Source organism: Chlorocebus sabaeus, chromosome 25, assembly GCF_047675955.1.
Source record: "Chlorocebus sabaeus isolate Y175 chromosome 25, mChlSab1.0.hap1, whole genome shotgun sequence".
NCBI lineage: Eukaryota > Metazoa > Chordata > Mammalia > Primates > Cercopithecidae > Chlorocebus > Chlorocebus sabaeus.
In genome coordinates this window covers 60,234,199-60,256,831 of record NC_132928.1, presented here as the reverse complement: position 1 = coordinate 60,256,831, position 22,633 = coordinate 60,234,199, and the positions used below count along the sequence as shown (strand labels likewise).

General features: G+C 35.7%; 1 protein-coding gene across 5 annotated transcripts in view; it reads right to left on the bottom strand.

The window, feature by feature from the left end:
• Positions 1–15,483, bottom strand: part of CCDC181 (coiled-coil domain containing 181) — a 34,226-nt gene extending 18,743 nt beyond the window's left edge. For 2 of the 5 annotated variants that reach the window (XM_007989587.3, XM_073011810.1), the window contains exons 1-4: positions 15,301–15,483; positions 12,836–12,955; positions 9,310–10,260; positions 6,958–7,104 (exon numbers count right to left, since the gene is read on the bottom strand). In XM_007989587.3, coding sequence (XP_007987778.2) covers positions 6,958–7,104; positions 9,310–10,260; positions 12,836–12,952 — 1,215 coding nt within the window. In that variant the 5' untranslated portion in view covers positions 12,953–12,955; positions 15,301–15,483. Of the gene's footprint in view, positions 1–6,957; positions 7,105–9,309; positions 10,261–12,835; positions 12,956–13,734; positions 14,185–15,300 lie in introns of those variants that run through there. The other 3 variants (XM_007989585.3, XM_037985985.2, XM_037985986.2) reach the window with 2 other exon arrangements.
• Between the last annotated feature and the right edge of the window lie 7,150 nt (positions 15,484–22,633).

Sequence of the window (22,633 nt, the reverse complement as noted above, 5' to 3'; positions counted from 1 at the left end):
CACTCCTATTCAACATAGTATTGGAAGTTCTGGCCAGGTCCATCAGGCAAGAGAAAGAAATACAGGGTATTCAAATAGGAAGACAGGAAGTCAAATTGTCTCCGTTTGCAGATGACATTATTGTATGTTTGGAAAACCCCATCGTTTCAGCCCAAAATCTCCTTAACCTGATAAGCAACTTCAGCAAAGTCTCAGGATACAAAATCAACGTGCAAAAATCACAAGCATTACTATACAGCAATAGTACAACAGAGCCAAATCATGAGTGAATTCCCATTCACAATTGCTACAAAGAGAATAAAATACCTCGGAATACAACTTACAAGGGATGTGAAGGACCTCTTCAAGGAGAACTACAAACCACTGCTCAAGGAAATAAGAGAGGACACAAACAAATGGAAAAACATTACATGCTCATGGACAGTAAGAATCAGTATTATGAAAATAGCCATACTGCCCAAAGTAATTTACCGATTCAATGCTATCCCCATCAAGTTACCATTGACTTTCTTCACAGAAATAGAAAAAACTTCTTTAAAGTTCATATGGAACAAAAAAAAAGAGCCTACATAGCCAAGACAATACAAAGCAAAAAGAACAAAGCTGGAGGCATCATGGTACCTGACTTCAAACTATACTACAAGGATACAGTAACCCAAATAGCATGGTACTGGTAACAAAACAGATATATAGACCAATGGAACAGAACAGAGGACTCAGAAATAATGCCACACATCTACAACCACCTTATCTTTGACAAACGTGACAAAAACAAGCAATGGGGAAAGGATTCCCTATTTAATAAATGGTGTTGGGAAAACTGGCTAGCCATATGCAGAAAACTGAAACTGTACCCCTTCCTTACACCTTATACAAAAATTAACTCAAGATAGATTAAAGACTTAAACATAAGACCTAAAACCATAAAAACCCTAGAAGAAAACCTAGGCAATACCATTCAGGACACAGGCATGGGCAAAGACTTCGTGACTAAAACACCAAAAGCAATGGCAACAAAAGCCAAAATTGACAAATGGGGTCTAATTAAACTAAAGAGCTTCTGCACAGCAAGAGAAACTATCATCAGAGTGAACAGGCAACCTACAGAATGGGAGAAAATTTTTGCAATCTATCCACTGGACAAAGGGCTAATATCCAGAATCTACAAGGAACTTAAATTTACAAGAAAAAAACAACCCCATCAAAAAGTGGGCAAAGGATATGAACAGACACTTCTCTAAAAAGACATTTATGCAGACAATAGACATATGAAAAAAAGCTCATCATCACTAGTATTAGAGAAATGAAAATCAAAACCACAACGAGATACCATCTCACACCAGTTAGAATGCTGATCATTAAAAAGTCAGGAAACAATAGATGCTGGAGAGGATGTGGAGAAATAGGAATTCTTTTACACTGTTGGTGGGAGTGTAAATTAGTTCAACCATTGTGGAAGACAGTGTGGCAATTCCTCAAGGCTCTAGAACCAGAAATACCATTTGACCCAGCGATCCCATTACTGGGTATATACCGAAAGAATTATAAATTATTCTACTATAAAGACACATGCACATGTATGTTTACTGAGGCACTATTCACAATAACAAAGACTTGGAACCAACCCAAATGCCCATAAATGATAGACTGGAGAAAGAAAATGTGGCAGTTATATGTCATGTAATAGTATGCAGCTATAAAAAAGGATGAGTTCATGTCCTTTGCAGGGACATGGATGAAGCTGGAAACCATCATTCTTAACAAACTAACACAGGAACAGAAAACCAAACACTGCATGTTATCACTCATAAGTGGAAGTTGAACAATGAGAACACATGGACACAGGCAGGGGAACATCACACACTGGGGCCTGTCAGGGGGTGGGCGGTTAGCGAGGGCACAGCATTAGGAGAAATACCTAATGTAGATGACAGGTTGATGGGTACAGCAAATCACCATGGCACGTGTATACCTGTGTAACAAACCTGCACTTTCTGCATATGTATCCCAGAACTTAAAGTATAATTTAAAAAAATAATTAAATACAAGTGAATACTAAGTAAAAGGAGTGGACTGCTGGACTGGAAGATTCAAATATATGACGTCTGCACAAACCACTTTAAATATAAAGCCATGGTTACATTGAACGTAAAATATGAATAAAGTTATACCATGCAAATGGTAAGCATAAGAACACTGGTGTGGCTACATTAACCTCAGACAAAACAGACTTCAGGATATGAGGGACATTTCATAAAGGGAAAAGGTCATTATCAGGAAGACATGAAGTCCTAAATGTATACCCACAACATTGAAAATACATGAAGCAAAACTCAACAGAACCAAAGGAGAAATAGGCAAGGGACAAAATGATAGATGAAATTATTAACACTATTTTTTCAGTAATTCATAAGAAAAATGGGGGAAAACAATAAGCATGCAGAAGATCTTAACAACACTATCAACCAACTAGACTATATTGACATTAATACAACATTACATCCAATGCAGAATACACAAGGTATATAAGTATCTATGGACAGTTAACATAGATAGACTATATACATACATACATTTTCATGTGTGTATCTACATATATAGCACTGATCAAGAGAAGCAAATTTCAAAACAATGATGGAAAGTCATTTTTAGCTATTTTTCCTAAAAATGGCAATAAAAATTACATCACCTAAGATCTTTTATTCATCTAATGTAAAAAAGGTCATTCCACAATCTATAAATGCTAAAGATATTTTCTGGAAACTATGACTCACATTATACAGGATGTCCCACAGAAATAATCAACATAATGCACTTATTATAGCAATGTATTAATAAGCCAAATTAATCAGCTACCAAATTGTGCTATATTTCAGCTTCAGTAGAGACAAAGTTCATAAAAGTACTTCGGAATACTATTAGCTTGTGATACTATTTCTCATTAAAATCTATTTTTGAGACAGACTTGAAATGCAGCAAAAAATACTACATATACAAAATAAATATTCAAAGGGAAATATATAACCATGTCTTCTACATAAATATTTTGAAATAAATTATGTTCAATGTGACTCATGTTTTCTGAGAATACAATCCAAGATTACTATTTATGTACAAATATAGCACAATTATGTACAAATATTGCACAACAGAACATACTGTACACTTATTTTTGCAAATACTCCCTTTAAAAAAATCAATACATGGAATGCCATGAGGCCTGAGGGCCCATCATCGTCCAAGAAGCTATCAGCAATACGGCCATAGCTGTGTTTTCCATGGTCACTGACTGAAACATAAACTCCTCTTGTCTTCTATACCTTTAATCACTACAGCAATATGCTGTGCTGCTTCTTTACCCAATCCCAAATTCCTCCTGTCCTTCATAACCCCTGTTAGTTCTCTGTAATTCCTAGTCAATGATATAAAAACTCCCAAATAACATCCATTCTCCCAAGTCACTGAAAGGGATCTGGCCCTAAATTTCCTCTTATGCAAATTCTGATTCTCCCCCAAGCCACATCTTCTCTGAAACAGAAGCTGCATTTTCTGCCATACTTCAAGTACTTCAGTGGTTAGACAAATAAATTAATATTCTCTTCATTTCCCCATATGTCTTCAGAATTGTATTTCTCCATTTTCCTGAGAAAACCCATTCTCCTTTGATATTTGTATCATTTGGCTCTATTAAAGATAGTTATCTAACCAACTCTGATCACTCCTGACTCAATATTCCTCTCCATCTCAGTCCCAAGGTATATTTATAACTACATAGAAGAGCCATTGAATATCCACCCCCACAGACCTTTGATTCTCTCATCTATGTCTTTCTCCAAAACACTTGCCACCTATTTCTATGGCCATATCCTTATTGCACAAACTACTCCATCCACAAACTACTCTGAAATCGCTAATTTCCTATCTCCAGTCTCAACATTTCTCCTGAAAACTAGATAAATTTCTCCAACTAATCTTCAGTATCTTCAGGTAGGATATTTCATGCCTACCTGAAACTCAACAATTTAAACTGGTCACCCCTCCCACGAGGAGTGCAGTAGGCTTAAGCAGATTCCAGCTGAGAAGCTGTAAGAATCTGCGTGTTCTAGGGTTGGGACACTAGGCCCCAGTGGCCTGGATTTTCTAGTGGGATCTTATGATCCATGGGTTGCACAGTTCTGTGGAAAAAGCAGTTTCCCCTTCTGGGTAGCAGTGCTCATTCACTGCGTCCCTTGCTGTGGGGAGGGGGTTCTCCTTTCCCGTGTAGCTCTGAGGTGGGCCACGCACTACACTATTCTTCCTTCTGTCCATGGGTCACGCCAGCCTTCTAGTCAAGTTTGATGAGAGAACCTGGATACCTTGGTTGCCAGTGAAGGATTCACACGCTTATTATGTTTTTTTGGGATGGGAGCCTCTGAGCCCTGCTGTATCTAGTCAGCCATCTTGGCCGCATCACTCCTATTATTTTTATGTCCTTTCCTTTTCTTAATGAATTGGATTGAAACATCAGAATACAGTTATTTAATATAGAACCTTACATGTTTCTGACTATAACAGGTATGCCTAGAGTATTTCCCCATTATAGTGTTTATAATCTGCATTTTATTAGGAATTTTTAAAAAGAAAGTATACCTTTGCTGTATCTTTCAAGATAATATTCTTTTGTCTACTTACTGATGTGACGAATGATATTACTAGATCTGTTATTATGGATCCTTAATTTCCTTCCTAAAATAAATCTTACTCAGTATATTATTTTACTATATAGTATCAGTCAAATTTCTCCATATTTTCTCTTTTAGTTTATGTCTTTTCTGCCTTGCTTGTGAAAGTACTGCCCATCCCAAGATTTTAAAAAGCTAAAAACTTCCACAAATGACATAATAAACACTGTAACAAAAAATATATTTTCAGACTAGGAAAATATATAACATATCAATAGACAAAGGATCAAAATCTCTCATATACCACTTCGATAATAAAAACCAAACTAAAAAAGGAAAAAGATTATAAACAGGAAATTCACAGAAGAATACATATGCTATATAAATAGAAAAACCAATTGTTTTTCCTTCTTATTCACACTCAACACAGAATACTTCACCTCTGGTTATCAAAATGTGGGAGGGTTCCCACTTCCCACACTGACAAGTTTAACACCAGCTGGGTATCCTACAGTTTAATCCAATCCTGATAATGTATCCCTGGAGTTAGCATCAAATCCCATGTGTTAAGGGCTCAATCCCTCAAGATTGCCTCCACTTCAGATATCAATCAAAAGCCTAGATTGTGACCAGTTCTTCTGTCTGACCAGCTATATGTTGCCAGGGTGGGGAGTGGTGGGAACATGACCCTCTCCTCAGGTTTAATTTGCTAGAGCAACTCACACAAGTTGATTAATAAAGAATATAATAAAAGACACAGATGAAGAGCTACACAAGGCAAAGTATTTGGGAAGGGGTGTGAAGCTTCCATGCCCTCTTGCGGGCAGGCCACCCTCCCAACACCACATTTCCCATGCCCTAGAAGCTCTCTGAACCCTGCAGCTTTGGGATTTTTATAAAGGCTTCATCACACAGTCATTGAGATTATTAACTCAATCTCTAGCCCCTTCCCCCTTCCTACAAGAAAGGAGTTAGAACCGAAAGTTCCAAGTTTCTAATCATGGCTTAGTCTTTCTGGCAGCCAGTCCCTATCCAGGAGCCCACCAAGAGTCATTTTATTAGAACAAAGAGAGTCCTATCACCTAAGAGGTTCCAAGGAATTAGCAGCTCTTTGTCAGAAGCCAGAATAAAAGCTCAGTTATTAGAACCAGAAATACATGTAGAACCCCTATCACTCAAGAAATTAAAAAGGTTTTAGGAGCTGTGTGCCAAAAACTAGGGGTAGAGACCTATATCTATCTCTTATTATTTCTCACACATACTCATACACAAGCATGTATATTATTAATTTGAAGAAAAAATAAGATGATAACCCACATACTGTGTTAGTCATTCACTCTCACATACTGTTGGAGAAACAGGTGTAGCATTCACTCTCACACACTGTTGGAGGAACTATACATTCATATTATCTTTTGGGAGGTTATTTTTGCATCTTTAACCAAACATTTCACTCTAAACCTTCAAAAATTATAAATTCCCCTCTGAAGAACTTCTCCTACAGATTACTGATGTTCCCATAGAATGTACCTCTTCACTACAGCACTGTTAACTAGTGCAACATCAGAACCAACCTAAATATCTACAAATGAAGAATGGCTTAATAAATTAACACTGTAATACCATGCAGCTATTTGAAAAACAGAGATTTAAACATAATGGCCTAGAAAGAGTTCCATGATGAAGTGAAAAAAACTGAATAAAACTTTTGTCATGTAAATATATAAATATAAGTAAGATCTAAAATGATTTGCACCATGCTGTTAAAAGTAGTTATCACTGGAGATGAGCCTGGAAGAGCTTAGGGTTGAATTTTCAACTTTTACTTTACATATATATCTTTTTTTAGTAAGGATATGGATGATTTTTAAATTTTCTCTTGGATTTTCTGTTTTTTTAATTCTTTTAAATAATTTGGTGTCTTTAATTTGCTAAAGATTTACGTAAGATTTCTATATGTCTAGTCTTAAGTGAGATCAGTCTGTAGGGTTTTGTGGGGGGGGGGGTGTATCTTTGTCCTGTTTGAATACCAAAGTTACACCTTGAAAAAATGAATTGATAGTTTTCTGTTTTCTGTTCCATCAAAGTCTGAACGAAATAAGAATCATTTCATTTTCACAAGGCCTCTTAGAACCTAATTGTAGTTATCTGCATGTTGCATCTTTTGCAAGGGTAGTTCTTGAACAACTTTTCTACTTCTTCCATAGACTGTTAGTCTGATATACAGACTCCCTTCTGTAAATAAGTTCAGCTTTCATATCTATATAAACTTATTTTTCAGAGAAGTTTTACTTACTCTACTGTTCATGTCTTCAATTTCCTTTGCTCGCTGAATTCTCCTCATTTCTAAGACCTGCTCTCTTTTCTTTTGCAACCATGCTTTAAATACTATGTCATTCTCTCTCTTTTTTTCTTTCTCTTCTTCTATTTTTCGTTGCTCTTCCTAGTAAAAGAATATGAAAAGACATTACTAAAAGATTAATAAAATTGTATGAATTATCAGAGTAGAGAGATATATTTTGAGATCTGAAATTAGGATTCCCTGATCCTAAAATTTTCCATCAGAAAATTGGTCCTTCTAGGCCAGAGCAGTGGCTCCTGCCTGTAATCCCAGCACTTTGGAGGGCCGAGGCAGGCAGATCACTTGAGGTCAGGAGTTTGAGACCGGCCTGGCCCACATGGTGAAACCCCATTTCTACCCAAAATACAAACATTAGCTGGGCTAATTTAACAAGTTTATAGTTAAATTGTCTTCAAATAATGGAATTCTAAGTGTTTTCCTTACATTTTGACAATATAGCAAGACTTTCTAATTCCTTTTGATTGAACAGAAAGAAGAGAGGAAAGGAAAAATTCTACCAAACAGTGTAAAATATATTTGAGAATATCTATATACTATTTTCTGAGCCCTAAAGTAGCCTATATTATAGAAAATATAAATGAATTTATTAAAGATTAAATTTTACATTATTTACACATTTCCATTTCACACAAAGGAATTTGGATGCTTTGCATGAATACAGTATGACAAAAGATGATTATCTTTCCAAGGGGAACATTCAGGTATATTACACAGAAGCTAACAGCCAAAGCACTGATCGTTAACGGAGTTGCCAAAGAGAACACTGAAATGATGCACTTAGGTTAGAAAGACAGAGTATAGCAACCCAACCCAGAAAATGTGGGCATAAAAAAGCAAAGCCTTCCCCTGAAACCAACTAAAACATGTTAAAAGTCTTAGTACTTGAAGACCATGTCTTGAGCCAACTTAGTTATAGGATATCGACACAACAAAATGTATTTCAGAACAAAGAGTATGACATTCAGAAAAGAGAATCAAAATGAAAACAGAATTATCCATCCTTCACTAGTTAAAGACTAACATCAGTTCATTAATAAAAAGGCAGTGACAACTATACAAAATCACCGGTATAACTTTTGTAAAAATATACACACATACCTACACATTTGTGTACAGCAAACATATTGATGTCATTCTCAAAAAATTATTTTGTATTGTCACCAAATTCTTATACTTTTAAGTGTTGTTTTATACCTGAATCAAGTAAACTTAGTTTGACTATTAAAGCTATTAGTGACCAAGTGAGCGAAGCTCTATAAGCATGCACCCTTTTAGGTTCTTATCTGAGTGTGCTAGAGGTTACACGTTCTTACGAAGTCATTTTTCACTTTTTTTTTTTTTTTTTGCTTATGCCAATTCCTGATTTAAATGCCAGAGATTTCCCTGATAATTTCCCATATAAAGTAGGTAACACACCATTTCTCAAGGGTAACAGAGAACTGGAAATTTGTATTCCAGTTTGCTACTAACAAATACAGATATACCTTGGTAAAGTTACTTAAACTTTCCAAGATTTTCGTATCTGCAAAATGATCTGCAAGGTCACTTCTAGTATATTATCTGCTGAACTTTGTATTTAGAATTAGACATTTTGTATGGCTCAGCTTAATACCATTAGGTTTCCAGTAAAACAAAGAATGGAGCACTGATATAAGTAATTCCGAGAAAACTCACCAGTTTAAGTCCTGGAATTCTCAATTATAAGATACATAGAGTTTCACATAAGAACAAATATGAAAAACAAAAAAAATTAATTTCTATAAGGCATTTTGGAGACCTTTCATTAAGAATGTTAGGCTATATTCTTAATCTGAAACTAAAATCCTGGAAGTAAAAGAACTGTAGGCATAGAACATAATATGAAACACATGCAAGTAAAAGAATTACAGTTCAAGTCTTCCTGTTGCCTCCTAAACCTCTACACTTTGTGCCTTCATTTTTCCATCTGACATTTTATTTTTACCTATCATATCAAGATTACTTTCAGCAGTCACTTAACATCTCATGAGTCTCACCTTTAAAATGAAAGGATCAGATGAAGTCATCACTGAGTTCTCCACTAACACAGATCAGTCTACTATTCTTTGTGATCCTTACAAGCACCAAAGTAATCACCGTGTTCACTCCATAAATACACATTCTTAATACTTAATCAATCTAACAATAGATAAATAAAGAAATCAAAAGAAGTGTCCAATGGTTTGAACAACTGTTTTAATTCCCACTGCATTTATAAAACAGTAAAACATGCTCTACTTTTAATATAATGCCCACTTAGGTTCTCACCTCTCTTTTCAGCTTTTCTCTCTTTTGTTCTAGTTGTTTTTGTAGTTCTTTCTGTCGAGGGGAAAGACAGTATGTTGAAGTCACTGGTGAGATATGTGCAGACTGTGTCCTGTGATTATATTTCCCATTTCCTTTACTTCGATCTGAGTTGGCAGCAGAGCTTGGACAAGTCTTGCGGTTGAGTGGTGGCTGAGGGATATAAACCAGTGGCTCTCCTGTTGATGAGTGAGTGACAGCATGAATCTTTGCTGCAGAATCTTCTTTCTTGGTGCCACTGACAGAGGAGTTGGAAGATCTGAGTAACAAGTGCTGAGGGTCATTTTCTGTACTATTTGCATTATTAATGGGAGGCAAAAACCCCTGACTCACAATGTCTTGTAAATTCAGAAGTTCAAATTTTCTATCTCTTTCTACCAGTATTGTCCTATCCTTGTTTTCTTCACAACTTGCATTAGTAAGTGACAGGAGCACATTTTCTTGTCCAAAATCATTGGAAATACATAACTGTGACAGTTTCCCAAACATATTCCTTTCGTTTTCAAAATAATTTTTCGGAGTATTAGTGTCTTCTAGTGGAGGAACTTCCAAATCAACTAATTTGTCCTTGAACTTAAGTTTTCGCTCCCTTTTATCATTCACGGGTTCTTGATTCTGTAGAAGCTTGTTAGCTTGTACAATTTTCTCCATAATATATTTCCTTACTTCCTCATCCTCTTCCTCCTCCAAATCTTTCTGGCTTTCTAGTTTGGATTCCTGGAAAGAGTTTTCGCTATCTGAATCTGATATGGGATCCAAAGGTTGAATACCTGGTACAGAAATTATGTCATTTCTTCTTGGTGAGACCTCATCCTGCAGAGATTCGTCAGGATCAGAATGCTGTTTGCTGTGCTCTATTACTGTTTCATTCTCTTTTAAGTCTTGGTTAATATTCTCTTCCTTCTCACAAGCCATCTAAAAACAAGATATTTTTCAGTCAAAATTGAGATTCTTCATTTATCAGTAGACATACAAAATGGGATTTTCCTGTTAATGTAATTTATTTTATGAATGGGAAAATTTAAGTGTTTATTGCTCATAATTTGCTCATAACATTCTAATTCATACTTATGAGTATTCATGGGAAATACATGTGACAGCAATGCAGGAAAAATTCAACTTTAAATTTGAATTTGATGTTGATTTTTAAACGTTTTTATGCTAATGTATCTAACTACAAATAACAATATTAGCATTCCTTTCCCTATAAAATTTTCCTCTCTTTATATTTTCAGAAAAACAATTTTCAAAAATGTTTCCTCCCTGTAATATTTGCATTCTTCAATCAAACATCTTTCTCCCCAGACCATTTCAAGGACAAATTATTTGGTCAAGTCCTAATCACTTGAGGTTCTTTTAATCTTTTCAGACTATTATTGTCACTATAATCTGCAGGACCTATCTACATCCCAGGTCAATTTTTACCTTTAGATCAGATTTTCCTTCTTCAACTATACTCAGAAATTCCAGTAATCCATGCTAACCACCATCAGATAACTTGGCATTACATTAAAAATAATTAATTCCACATGAACCATAAACCAGTATCAGTGCAGCAAAAAACTCCACTCCACTTCTGCTATATCTAACTAAAAGCTTATGTATATATAAATATATAGTATATAAATGTATATAATATAAATATACATAAATATATAATAGATATAATATATAAAGGTATATAATATAAATATTATATATACATTTTTTTCTCTTTGTCAAAGTTCTCTCCCTCCTAAAGCAGTCCTATGGGAGTTACTACATGCTGCTCTCTTCAACCCCTTAAAATCACTTTCCTCCTTCCCTTGCTCATAGGTCATCCTGTGCGGCAGTGAAGGTCATCTTGTCTGATAGTCAGATGTCCAACAAGCAAATAAACCTAGCTCATTAAAATGACTGCCAATTAACTGTGATTTAACTAAGATCTCTGTATCACAATTGTTCATTTTAGCCTTCTCTAGTTCATTTTTTTATTTTTCCAGTATCATGAGGATGGCAGATCTCTGGTTCATTCTTATAGTCTCTGTTTCTAAACTCTCCTTTGGCTTTTATTTCTTTTCTTTGAAAACCCACTTTTTACAAATAAATCTTCCCCGACCCTCTTACATGTCTCTAGCTCAGTCATACCATTTTCTCAAAAGCTTCAAAAGAAGAGGTTATTACAATCATCCACTGGAATGTGTAAGATTCATAACAGCACTTTTATTTTATCCCAGCTATATATATCCCTAGCACTTAGAACAGCCTCTGATATATGATAGGTGATCATTAATACTTGCTGAATTAGAAAATGAAACAATAAATCATTCCTATTACCTCTCTAATTCTATCACACTGTGCTTTGGATCTCACACCCTTCCAGTCTTGAGAAACTGGTTCAACCTTACCATTCTGGGTATCTGCCTCTACTCATTCTGCTTATTTTTCTGTTAGGATGCATAAAACTCCCATTTAAAAGCCATCTTAGAAAAATCTTTACTTTTGACTCCGTTTCCATCTTCAAATATTGTGTATCCCATTTGTCTTTTCTATTATATTCAAAGCAAAATGGAACTAAGAAATCTGTAATATAAGAAATATAAGAAATCTGTAATATAAATCTGTAATCTGCATTTCCTCAGTCTTTTCCTTAACACCTTTAAAACTGGCTTCTGCTATAATAACTCTGATCATTATCCCTCTGAAGTCACCTATTTATATCCCAGTGCTATTCCTTTTCCTACTTATTGATACTAACTTACATTTACACATATATATAAACACATACATATGCATATATACATATATATGTTTCATAGAAATACATATACACATTATACATATGTAAAGAGAAAGAAATAACCTATCTTGATGCAGGAACTTGTTAATTTTCCTGGAGTTCCTTTTTACATCTCTGATAAATAGTATATGACCATGCTTAATGGATCCACTTTTCCTAGAAGTATTCCTGCGACTCAGACTTTGACCCTTTACTTTTTTCTCTATATTCACTGCCAAGAAGACCTAATTCAGTCTTAAAGTTTTAAATATTAGCTAAAAGGTCATGTGTTTAGAGGATTTGCTTTATTTTTCATTTATTTTAATAGCATAACCCCATGCTTTTACCCAAGTTCACAAAAAGTAGGAATTAACTGTATTTTTTACTTTCAATGCAATAAATCATGATTTTATTATTTATTTATATTATTTAAATTATAATATTATAATGGTCATTTTAGTTTTATTAAATGCTAGTGTAATAACTGTTCTCTCACTAATACTTGCTGAATTAGAAAATGAAACAATAAATCATCTGCCTATGCCCTAGGATACAACATTTAAGCAACCTATGCCTCATTTTTCTTATCTTTAAGATGAGGATAATAGTAATTTACCGAATGTAGATCAAAGAAATTTTGTGATGTTTAGATGAGATAATAATGTGAAAACCTTAAAGAACTGCAAAGCACTTTGTAATATAATTATTATGAATGCTGTTGGCAACATATACCTCTATTATGCTGGCATCACTTTTTTCATTTTCATTAATTAACCACTCCAAGTCCTTTTCAAAGTCATCTTCGTAGTCTTCACTTTTTTTTGAATCCGTATCTTTAATTTCATTCATTTTCTGTTTGTGAAGGAAATATGCTATGAGATTTCAAAAGATAAGGTATATGTTATGCCCCCTCTAGAGGAGGAATGGCATATGGAGATTAATGCTATAGGTAAGCTAAGTAACACAGAGAAACACAAAATGGAATGTTCAAAATGAACATGCACTTGAATACACCATAAAAGAGAGATTGCAATGGCAAGACATTTCCATAGGTAAACATTCCTAAAAACTCTCCCACCTTCCCCCAATTCCCCAAATAATTATTGATGTTGGTTCCTTTTCCCTCTCAAGATAAAGTTAATTTTCAGTACACTTTAGGTATGCTGAATTAATAAATAATCCACAAGCTGTTTTAGTCATTAGCTTCGCTTTGTTCTCCCCAAACCTTTGGCCAGACTAAGTTATTACTGAATAATAATGGTTAATTATTCAACTTAATTATTATTGAAAAATAACTGTTACTGTTCAACTGTATAATTATTATTTTTTTCTAAACTATTCATTGAACTATAATTCCTTCCAGATATTTATTTATTTTAAACTAAAAATACAAAGCAGATTTGCTAAAGGACTCAAAAGTAAGCCCTTCAATAATTTCTAAATCAGGTTGAACACAAATTTTGAAGTGATCTGGAGAAACCAAATCAACACTTCAGAGTGAGTTTCACTTCCTAACTGCAAGACAAGCTAAATTGCTTAAGCTGTTAAGTCTAACTACCCACCAATTAAAAGCAAGGGCACTATGAATGACACAGAATAAACTAAAACTCACTGTAATCCAAAATACTTACAGTAAAAATAGCACTTTTCACAGTCACAATGCCTTGGAATAATTAGTTTTCCTTTCAGAGCAGGGATCTTGAAATTTATTATTTTAAGATGTTTGAGTTACATAAATATATATCTTTGGAACTCTTCAGTGCTTTCCCTTATTTTATGATAAACATAGTTCTGAACTCATAAATAAATGGTTGCCTGAAGACTGTAGTAGATATGTTTTATTGTTTACAGAGAATCCCACCCACAAGAAAACTAAATTTTAAAATGAAAACATAAGATCTGTATAATAAATTAAAAACACAGTAATTAAAAACTTAACAGGTTAGGGATCTTTAAGTCATACTATTATGCCATAATTCAAAGGAAAAAAAAGGTCATAGTTAAGGTAACTCTGAGAAGTAAATTAAGTCGCATCAAATCTGAAGTGCGATTCTTTTCCTGTAACTTTAGAAGAAAAAAAAAACCCTCATGACTGGTTCTCAAGTAAACAAAGAACATAAATTACAAACTCTGGTTATCAAATCCCTTAAGCCTTTTTCAAATGCGTCACAGGATATTCAACCCCTTCAATTCTTCTAATCTTCATCTCCAGGGTACTAGCCATATGGTACACAGTCAACAAGCTAGAACAAAAATACATCTTACACAAACAAAATCACTTAACACTTCCTACTTTATGCTTGTGAGTTTCACACATTTAAATTTCAACATTTATCATCAGTAAAAATCTAGGTAAGTGGCTTAAACCAACTCTACCCTCTTAATAGGGAACCGTAGAAAGAGACGGAAATCAGTTCCTTCCTCCCTGTCTGGTAAATCCCATGTGGATAGGTGAACTGCTGATCTTTCAGTAGGAGTCTTAAACCAAGTCCATATGTATACATAATTTTGATAACTTTCTTCCAGAATTCAGGATATTCAAAAATAGTTTAATCTAAATAATGGAGTCCCGTCTTACAGCGTTTTAAACATATGCTTGCTTAAAAATCTAAGAACTGAAAGCATGTCAAAGAGAATGCCTTTTAATATAAAATAAGTACTTAAGCAAAAACTAATCCATAACATCATGAAACCATCTGGCCCATTATTCCTGTGTATCCTGCCAAGACTGTGATCCTGTAAGTTTTTTAAAAATCATAACCTGTCACAAAGTATAATGACAAATATTTTATGATAATTTTAATCTGTATTCAGGATCCCAAGGTACCACCAACGAAATGAGTATCATCGCCTCTTAATGGAAGCTACAATTTCGGTAGTGACTTTTTCTCCCAGGGACAAAATAATTACTTTCCACGTTCAAGAACTTTGAGAGGGGAAAGAATATGACAAAAACTTAGTCTAAGCTACCCTGTGAGAGTTTCCTTCATACGTAGAGAAGCAAGATGTTACCAGACTTCCCCACCAATGCCAGACTTGGTGGACCTCGGACTCCAGAGGATAAGACGCCACCAGAAAGCTTCCCTCACGACCTACCTTCCCTCCCAGCTCTACCAGACGTTTATACCTTTACCCTCTATCCCACCATTAATATCTCCGCATCGTCCTTCCCTTCTCTCCCTCTATATCCCTCCTGCCTGTGTAAAACGCGGCGGCTGGGGTCACAGAGATGGCCAGGGGAGTTCTCCTCTCCTCCTCTTTCTAAGCTCTTCACATTGAGGCAAAGGAGACCCCGTCACCCGCCTCCGCTGCAGCCAGGACCACACTGCCATGGCAACAGCGTGCCTCTGCGTCCTCCATCCGGGCCTCTCTACGAGAGCGACAAAAACCCGCGCAGGCGCACGCGATATCCCCAGAACACCTACCCCTCCCGGCACCCATCCCGGTGCTTGCGAAAGTCCGGTCAAGCTGAGGTTTCTAAGGGGACGACCAAGGAATCCACGCATCACTAACGTTATTAGAGACTCGCGAAGTGCCGCTGTGTTGGTTGTGAAATTTCCCTCTTGTAGCTATCTCTCGTCAGATTTAGAATTCCTTAGGACAACTTCTAAAACTATATTTCTATATGTTATGTGCTTCGCAGTTCACGTAAAAAAAGTAGTTTTTAGTTTTCATTAGTAGATAAGCAAATTGCTAATTAGTTACCATATTTTTGACCCTCAGCTTTTTTTCCGAATCAAAACCAAAACTGTACCCAAGAGAGTTGCCAAAGACAATAGGATTTTTGTTCCAACTTTGACGCACGTCAAAATGGTCAACTAGAATTTTCTCAAATTCCGCTTATCTTTATGTATAAAGGCAAAGCAAGATGAATTTTAGATTGTGGTGAAAATTGAGAAGATTTTAACAACTATCCATTCCCAGCCAGAAACAAATAAGAACTGGGAGAAGTAAAAATATTTCCTCAGTACAATGCAGTGTGTTCAGATTATTTTTAAATTGTTTATTATTAGGATTTCTATCACTTGATATGATGGAGAGCACCTTTTCTCCAAGAGAGGCAATGTAAAATTAAATTTTTAGATATTCTTCAAGTTATAGACTTAAGGTTTTTTAAAATGGAAGGTTAAAATGAACTGTAACATTGAGTGCACTTCCTAGATGTGGTGTAGTTGTAATGACCTAATGTTTCTACTGCTTCAGCACTTGAAAAAAGAACCCCCAAAAAAGGTTATTCACTGTTAAAGGTTGAAGGAATTTTAGTCAAATCTCCTTTAACGGATGTAGAGTTGTAGAGTTACTTTCCAAAGCTGGAAGTAGACCCTGAGTTTCAGAACTCCTGGGTTAATAGCTTTTTCCTCTGGCCATCCCCCTAAATTTGTATTTTTCAAATAATGGGTACTGGCGGCATTTTTTTTTTTAAGTTTCAGTAGGTTTGGGGGGAACAGGTGGTGTTTGGTTACATGAATAAGTCCTTTAGTGGTGATTTCTGAGATTTTGGTGCACCCATCACCTGAGCAGTGTACACTGTACCCAATATGTAGTCTTTTTTTGTTTTGTTTTGTTTTGAGACAGAGTCTCGCCACTGGAGTGAAGTGGCACAATCTTGGCTCACTTCAACCTCCATCTCCCGGGTCCAAGCGATTCTCGTGCCTTAGCCCCCAGAGTAGCTGGAACTACAGGCACACCACCACGCCTGGCTAACTTTTTGTACTTTTAGTAGAGACGCGGTTTCACCATGTTGCCCAAGCTGGTCTCCAACAACTGAGCTCAGGCAGTCCGCCCACCTCAGCCTCCTAACCAATATGTAGTTTTTTTATCCCGCACCCTGCTCCCACCCTTTCTCCCAAGTCCCCAAAGTCCACTGTATCATCCTTATGCCTTTGCATCCTCATAGCTTAGCTCCCACTTATAAGTGAGAACATACGATGTTTGGTTTTCCGTTCCTGAGTTATTTCACTTAGAACAGTGATGAATTAACCTCCATTTCCATCCAGGTAGCTACAATGCCATAATTTCATTCCTTTGTATGACTGAGTAGTATTCCAGGGTATGTATGTGTACCACATTTTCTTTATCCACTTGTTGATTGATGGACATTTGGTTTGGTTCTTTATTTTTGCAATTGCGAATTGTACTGCAATAAACGTGTGTGCAAGTGTCTTTTTCACATAATGACTTCTTTTCCTCTGGGTAGATACCCAGTAGTGGGATTGCTGCATCAAATGGTAGATCCACTTTTAGTTCTTTAAAGAATCTCCAGCCGGGCGCGGTGGCTTAAGCCTGTAATCCCAGCACTTTGGGAGGCCGAGACGGGCGGATCACGAGGTCAGCAGATCGAGACCATCCTGGCTAACCCGGTGAAACACCATCTCTACTAAAAAATACAAAAAAAAAAAAAAAAAAAAAAAAGCCAGGCGAGGTGGCAGGCGCCTGTAGTCCCAGCTACTCGGGAGGCTGAGGCAGGAGAATGGCGTAAACCCGGGAGGCGAAGCTTGCAGTGAGCTGAGATCCGGCCACCGCACTCCAGCCTGGGAGACAGAGCGAGACTCCGTCTCAACAACAACAACAACAAAAAAGAATCTCCACACTGTTTTCCATAGTGATTGTACTAGTTTACATTCCCACTACCAGTATAAAAGTGTTCCCTGTTCACCACATCCATGCCAACATCTGTTTTTGTTTTTGTTTTTGTTTTTTGCTTATGACCATTCTCGTAGGAGTAAGGTGGTATAGTATTGAGATTTTGATTTGCATTTCCCTGATCATTAGTGATGTTGAGCATTTTTTCATATCTTAATTGGCCATTTGAATATCTTTTAAGAATTGTCTATTCATGTCCTTAGCCCACTTTTTGATGAGATTATTTGTTTATTCCTTGCTGATTTGTTTGAGTTCCTTGAAAACTAGATATTAGTCCTTAGTCAGATGCAGTTTGTGAAGATTTTCTCCCACTCTGTGGGTTGTCTGTTTACTCTGCTAATTATTTATTTTGCTATGCACAAGCTTTTTAGTTTAATTAAGTCTCATCTACCTACCTTTGTTTTTGCTGCATTTGCTTTCAGATTTTTGGTAATGAAGTCTTTGCCAAAGCCAATGTCTAGAAGGGTTTTTCCAATGTTATCTTCTATAATTTTTATGGTTTCAGGTCTTATATTTAAGTCTTTGATCCATCTTGAGTTGATTTTTGTATATGGTGAGAGATGAGGATCCAGTTTGATTTTTTTACATGTGGCTTGCCAATTATCCCAGCACCATTTGTTGAATAGGGTGTCCTTTCCTCACTTTATATTTTTGTGTGCTTTGTTGAAGATCAGTTGGCTTCATTTCTGGGCTCTATTCTGTTTCATTAGTCTATGTGCCTATTTTTATGCCAGTACCATGATGTTTTAGTGACTATAGCCTTGTAGTATAGTTTGAAGTCAGGTAATGTAATGCCCAGGTTTATTCTTCTTGGTTTTCCTTTGACTCTGCAGGCTCCTTTTTGGTTTTATATGAATTTTCGGGTTGTTTTTTCTAGTTCTGTGAAGAATAATGGCATTTTGGTGGGAATTGCATTGAGTTTGTAGATTGCTTTTGGCAGTACAGTCATTTTCACAATAGTGATTCTACCCATCCATGAGCATGGAATTTGTTTGTGTCATCTGTGATTTCTTTCATTAGTGTTTTTTAGTTTTCCTTGTAGAGATCTTTCACCTCCTTGGTTAGGTAAATTCCTAAGTATTTTATTTTTTGCAGCTATTGTAAGTGGGGTTGAGTTCTTGATTTGATTCTCTTCTTGGTCGCTCTTGGTGTATAGCAGTGCTACTGTTACCAGTGGAAGATGTCCATGTTCTTGGCATTTTGAACAAAGAATTGGGCAAAATGCACAAATAAAGCAAGGAAAGAATGAAGCAACAAAAGCAGAGATTTTTATTGAAAATGAAAGTACACTCCACAGTGTGGGAGCGGACATGCGCAGTGGCTCAAGAGCCCCAGATACAGAATCTTCTCAGGTTCAAAAACCCCCTAGAGGTTTCCCATTGACCACTTGGTGTTCACCCCATGTAAATGAAGTGGTGGCCCGCAATCAGTCTGATTGGTTGTGGAAAGCAACCAATCAGAGGCTGAAGTGAAGTTGCAAAGTTACAATCCTATGCAAACGTTACACTCCTATGCTTTTTGCAACCAGTCAGGGGTACTTTCAATTTCCCATCTGCAGAAATGGGGATTTGCAAAGAGAGTGGCGTCTGGTCCTTTTTTTACTTAGGCATGGCAAGTTAGGGTTTTCCTTTCAATTGCATTCTAGGAAGTCAGTGTGAAATGGCCTTAGATTCCCTGCCTCCAGACCCTATTCTCCTGCCTCACTACTGATTTGTGTACATTGATTTTATATCCTGAAACTTTACTGAATTCATTTATCAGTTCTAGAATCTTTTTGGATGGTTTTCTACTATACGATTATATCACTAGCAAACAGCAACAGCTTGATTGATTTCATCTTTACCAGTGTGGATGCCCTTTATTTCTTTCTCTTGCCTGATTGGGATATAGGAGCATGATTGGTAGCCAAAAGTGGAAGTGACTCAAATGTCCATCAAATGATGGATGGATAAATGTTATATACCTATACAATGGAATATTATTCTGCAATAAAAGTAAATGAAGTACTGCTGGAGGATTCTAAAAAGATGGTGGAATAGGAAGCACCAGGATTCTATCTTCCCATCTAGAAAAACAATTGCACTGTCAAAACCTATCTCTTGTAACTATGTTGGAACTGTGGAGTCTATTAAAGGCTTACAACGTTCAAAGGAAGGCTTGGACAGAAAACTGAAGTTTATTTTGGTGAATTTCAGCTCTTAGTTCAGTATCATCTACCCAACCCAAAACCCCAGCTCCCTAGCAGGCAGTCTGCATTACTTGCAGGAGCAGCTTGCACATAGCTTATGAGAATCAGTGAGCAGTAAGGACCCTGTCCTCCTATTGATGAGGGTCTATATTCTGATAATTGATTGCTACTTCTGATCAAGGAGATGCAAACACAGAGGTAGCAGCCATTGTTGTTGCATCTTCCCCCACTATTGTAAGCTTTTACTCCTCCAGCTGAAGCAACTTCCAGGAAATTTTCCTTGTTTTCTTCCTTTTGGAAGACAAACATTAAAGACTAAGACATTAAAAAGCAACTACATTTACAGAGAAAAGTATAAAGTTAAATTGAACACCCAGAGAAAGGCGTAAACTCAGAAAAAAAAAACCTGAGAAGACCTTAAATCGTGAAGATGCTCAAATAACTAAAGAAAGATGTGGAGAAAGTGAAGAAAATAATATACAAACAAAATGGAAATATCAATAAATAGAAAACTAAAAAAGAACAAAGAAATTCTAGAGCTGAAAAATACAACTGAAATGAAAATCTTACTATTGGGATTCAAAAGCAGATTTGGGCAGGCAGAAGAAAGAATAAGTGAACTTAAAGATAAGACAATTGAAATTGTTGTATCTGAGAAACAAAAAATTAAAAAGTTAAAAGTGAACAGAGCCTAGGGGACCTGTAGAACACCATCAAATGGACCACAGTATGCATTGTGGGAGTCCTTGAGAAAAGAGAAAGAAGTAGTGTGACAATTTGAAGAAACAATGGCTGAAAACTTCCCAAGTTTAATAAAGGATATGAATATGACCATCACAGAAGCTCAATGAACTCCAAGTAGGATTAATTCAAACAAACCTCCAATGAAGCATATTATCCATCAAACTGTCAAAAGACAAGAAAGAAGCAACTCATCACACACAAGGGATTTGCAAAAATCCTCTACAGAATACCCAATTTCAGCAGTATATTATAAAGATACTGCACCATGGCCAAAAAGGATTTATTCCTAGAATATAAGGATGGTTTAACTTACAAAAATCAATGCAATATGCCACATTAACAGAAGGAAGGAGAAAAACTGAATGATCATTTTAATTGATGCAGAAAAAGCATCAAATTCAGCACTCTTTCATGATTAAAAAAAAAAAAACTTGGAATAGAAGGAGACTGCCTCAACTTAATAAAAGCCATATATGAAAAACCCACACCAAACATCATGCTCAATTCTGAAAGACTGAAAGCTTTTCATCCAAGATCAGGTATAAAGTGAGGATGCTGGCTTTCACTACTGCTATTAAATATAGTACTGGAAGTACAAGCCAGAGAAATTAGGCAAGAAAAAGAAATAAAAGGCAGCCAGATTAGAAAGGAAGAAGTGAAATTATCTCTGTTTGCAAATGACAGGTCTTATACATAGAAAACCCTAAAGATATCATTTTTAAAACGATTAGAATACATTCAGCAAAAATTGCAAGAGACAAAGTCAGTACATAAAGTCATTTGTATTTCTATACACTAATGATGAACAATCTAAAAGGAAAACAATTCAATTTACAATAGTAGCAAAAAATAAAATACTTAGGAATTAACTAAATAGATGAAAGATGCATACAATGCAAACCATAAAACAAATAAATGGAAAGCTATCCCATGTTCATGGACTGGAGGACAATATTATTAAGATGTCAGTATTACCCATAGTAGATATGCAGATACAATGCAATACCTATCAAAATCTCAGAAAAGCAGAAATAAAGAAATCCATCCTAAAATTTGTATGTAATTTCAAGGAACCCCAAAAGCCAAAATAGTCTTGAAAAAGAACAAAGTTGGAGCACTAATACTTCCTGATTTCAAAACTTACTATAAAGCTAAAATAATTGAAATAATGTGGTACTGCATAAAGACAGCTTTATAAACCAATGGAATCAAATTTAGAGGTCAGAAGTAAATTTTCACATATATGGTCACATGATTTTTCACAAGGGTTTTATGAAACTCAGTGGGGAAAGGATATCATCTTTCAACAAATAGTTCTGGGAAAACTGGATATCCACATGCAAAAGAATGAGGTTGGACACTTACCTCACACCATATTCAAAAATAAAGTGGATCAAAGACATAAATTTAAGAACTAAAACTATGAACTCTTATAAGGAAACAAAGCAAAAGCTTTGCCACATTGGATTTGACACTAATTTCTTAGATATGATACCAAAAGCACATGCAAAAGTAAACAAATTGGACTGCACAAATATTAAGTACTATTGCATTTTAAATACTTTTATTCAAAAGACATTATTAGCAGAATGAAAACGCAACCTATGAAATGGGAGAAAATATTTGCAAATGATATGTCTAATATCCACAGGTTTCCAAGGTATTAATATGCATAACAAAGAACATCTAAACTCAACAACAATTATAAAAACAAACAATCCAATTCAAGAAATGGGCAAAGAACTTGATTAGACATTTCTCCAAACATACATGAATTGCCAAGAAGCACATGAAAAGATGCTAAATATCACTAATTATTAGAGACATGAAAATCAAAACCACTATGAGATACCACCCTCACTAGAAAGACTACTATTAAGACAAAATAAATATTGGCAAGGATGTGGAGAAATTGAAACCCTTATGCACTGTTAGTGGGAATGTAAAATGGTACA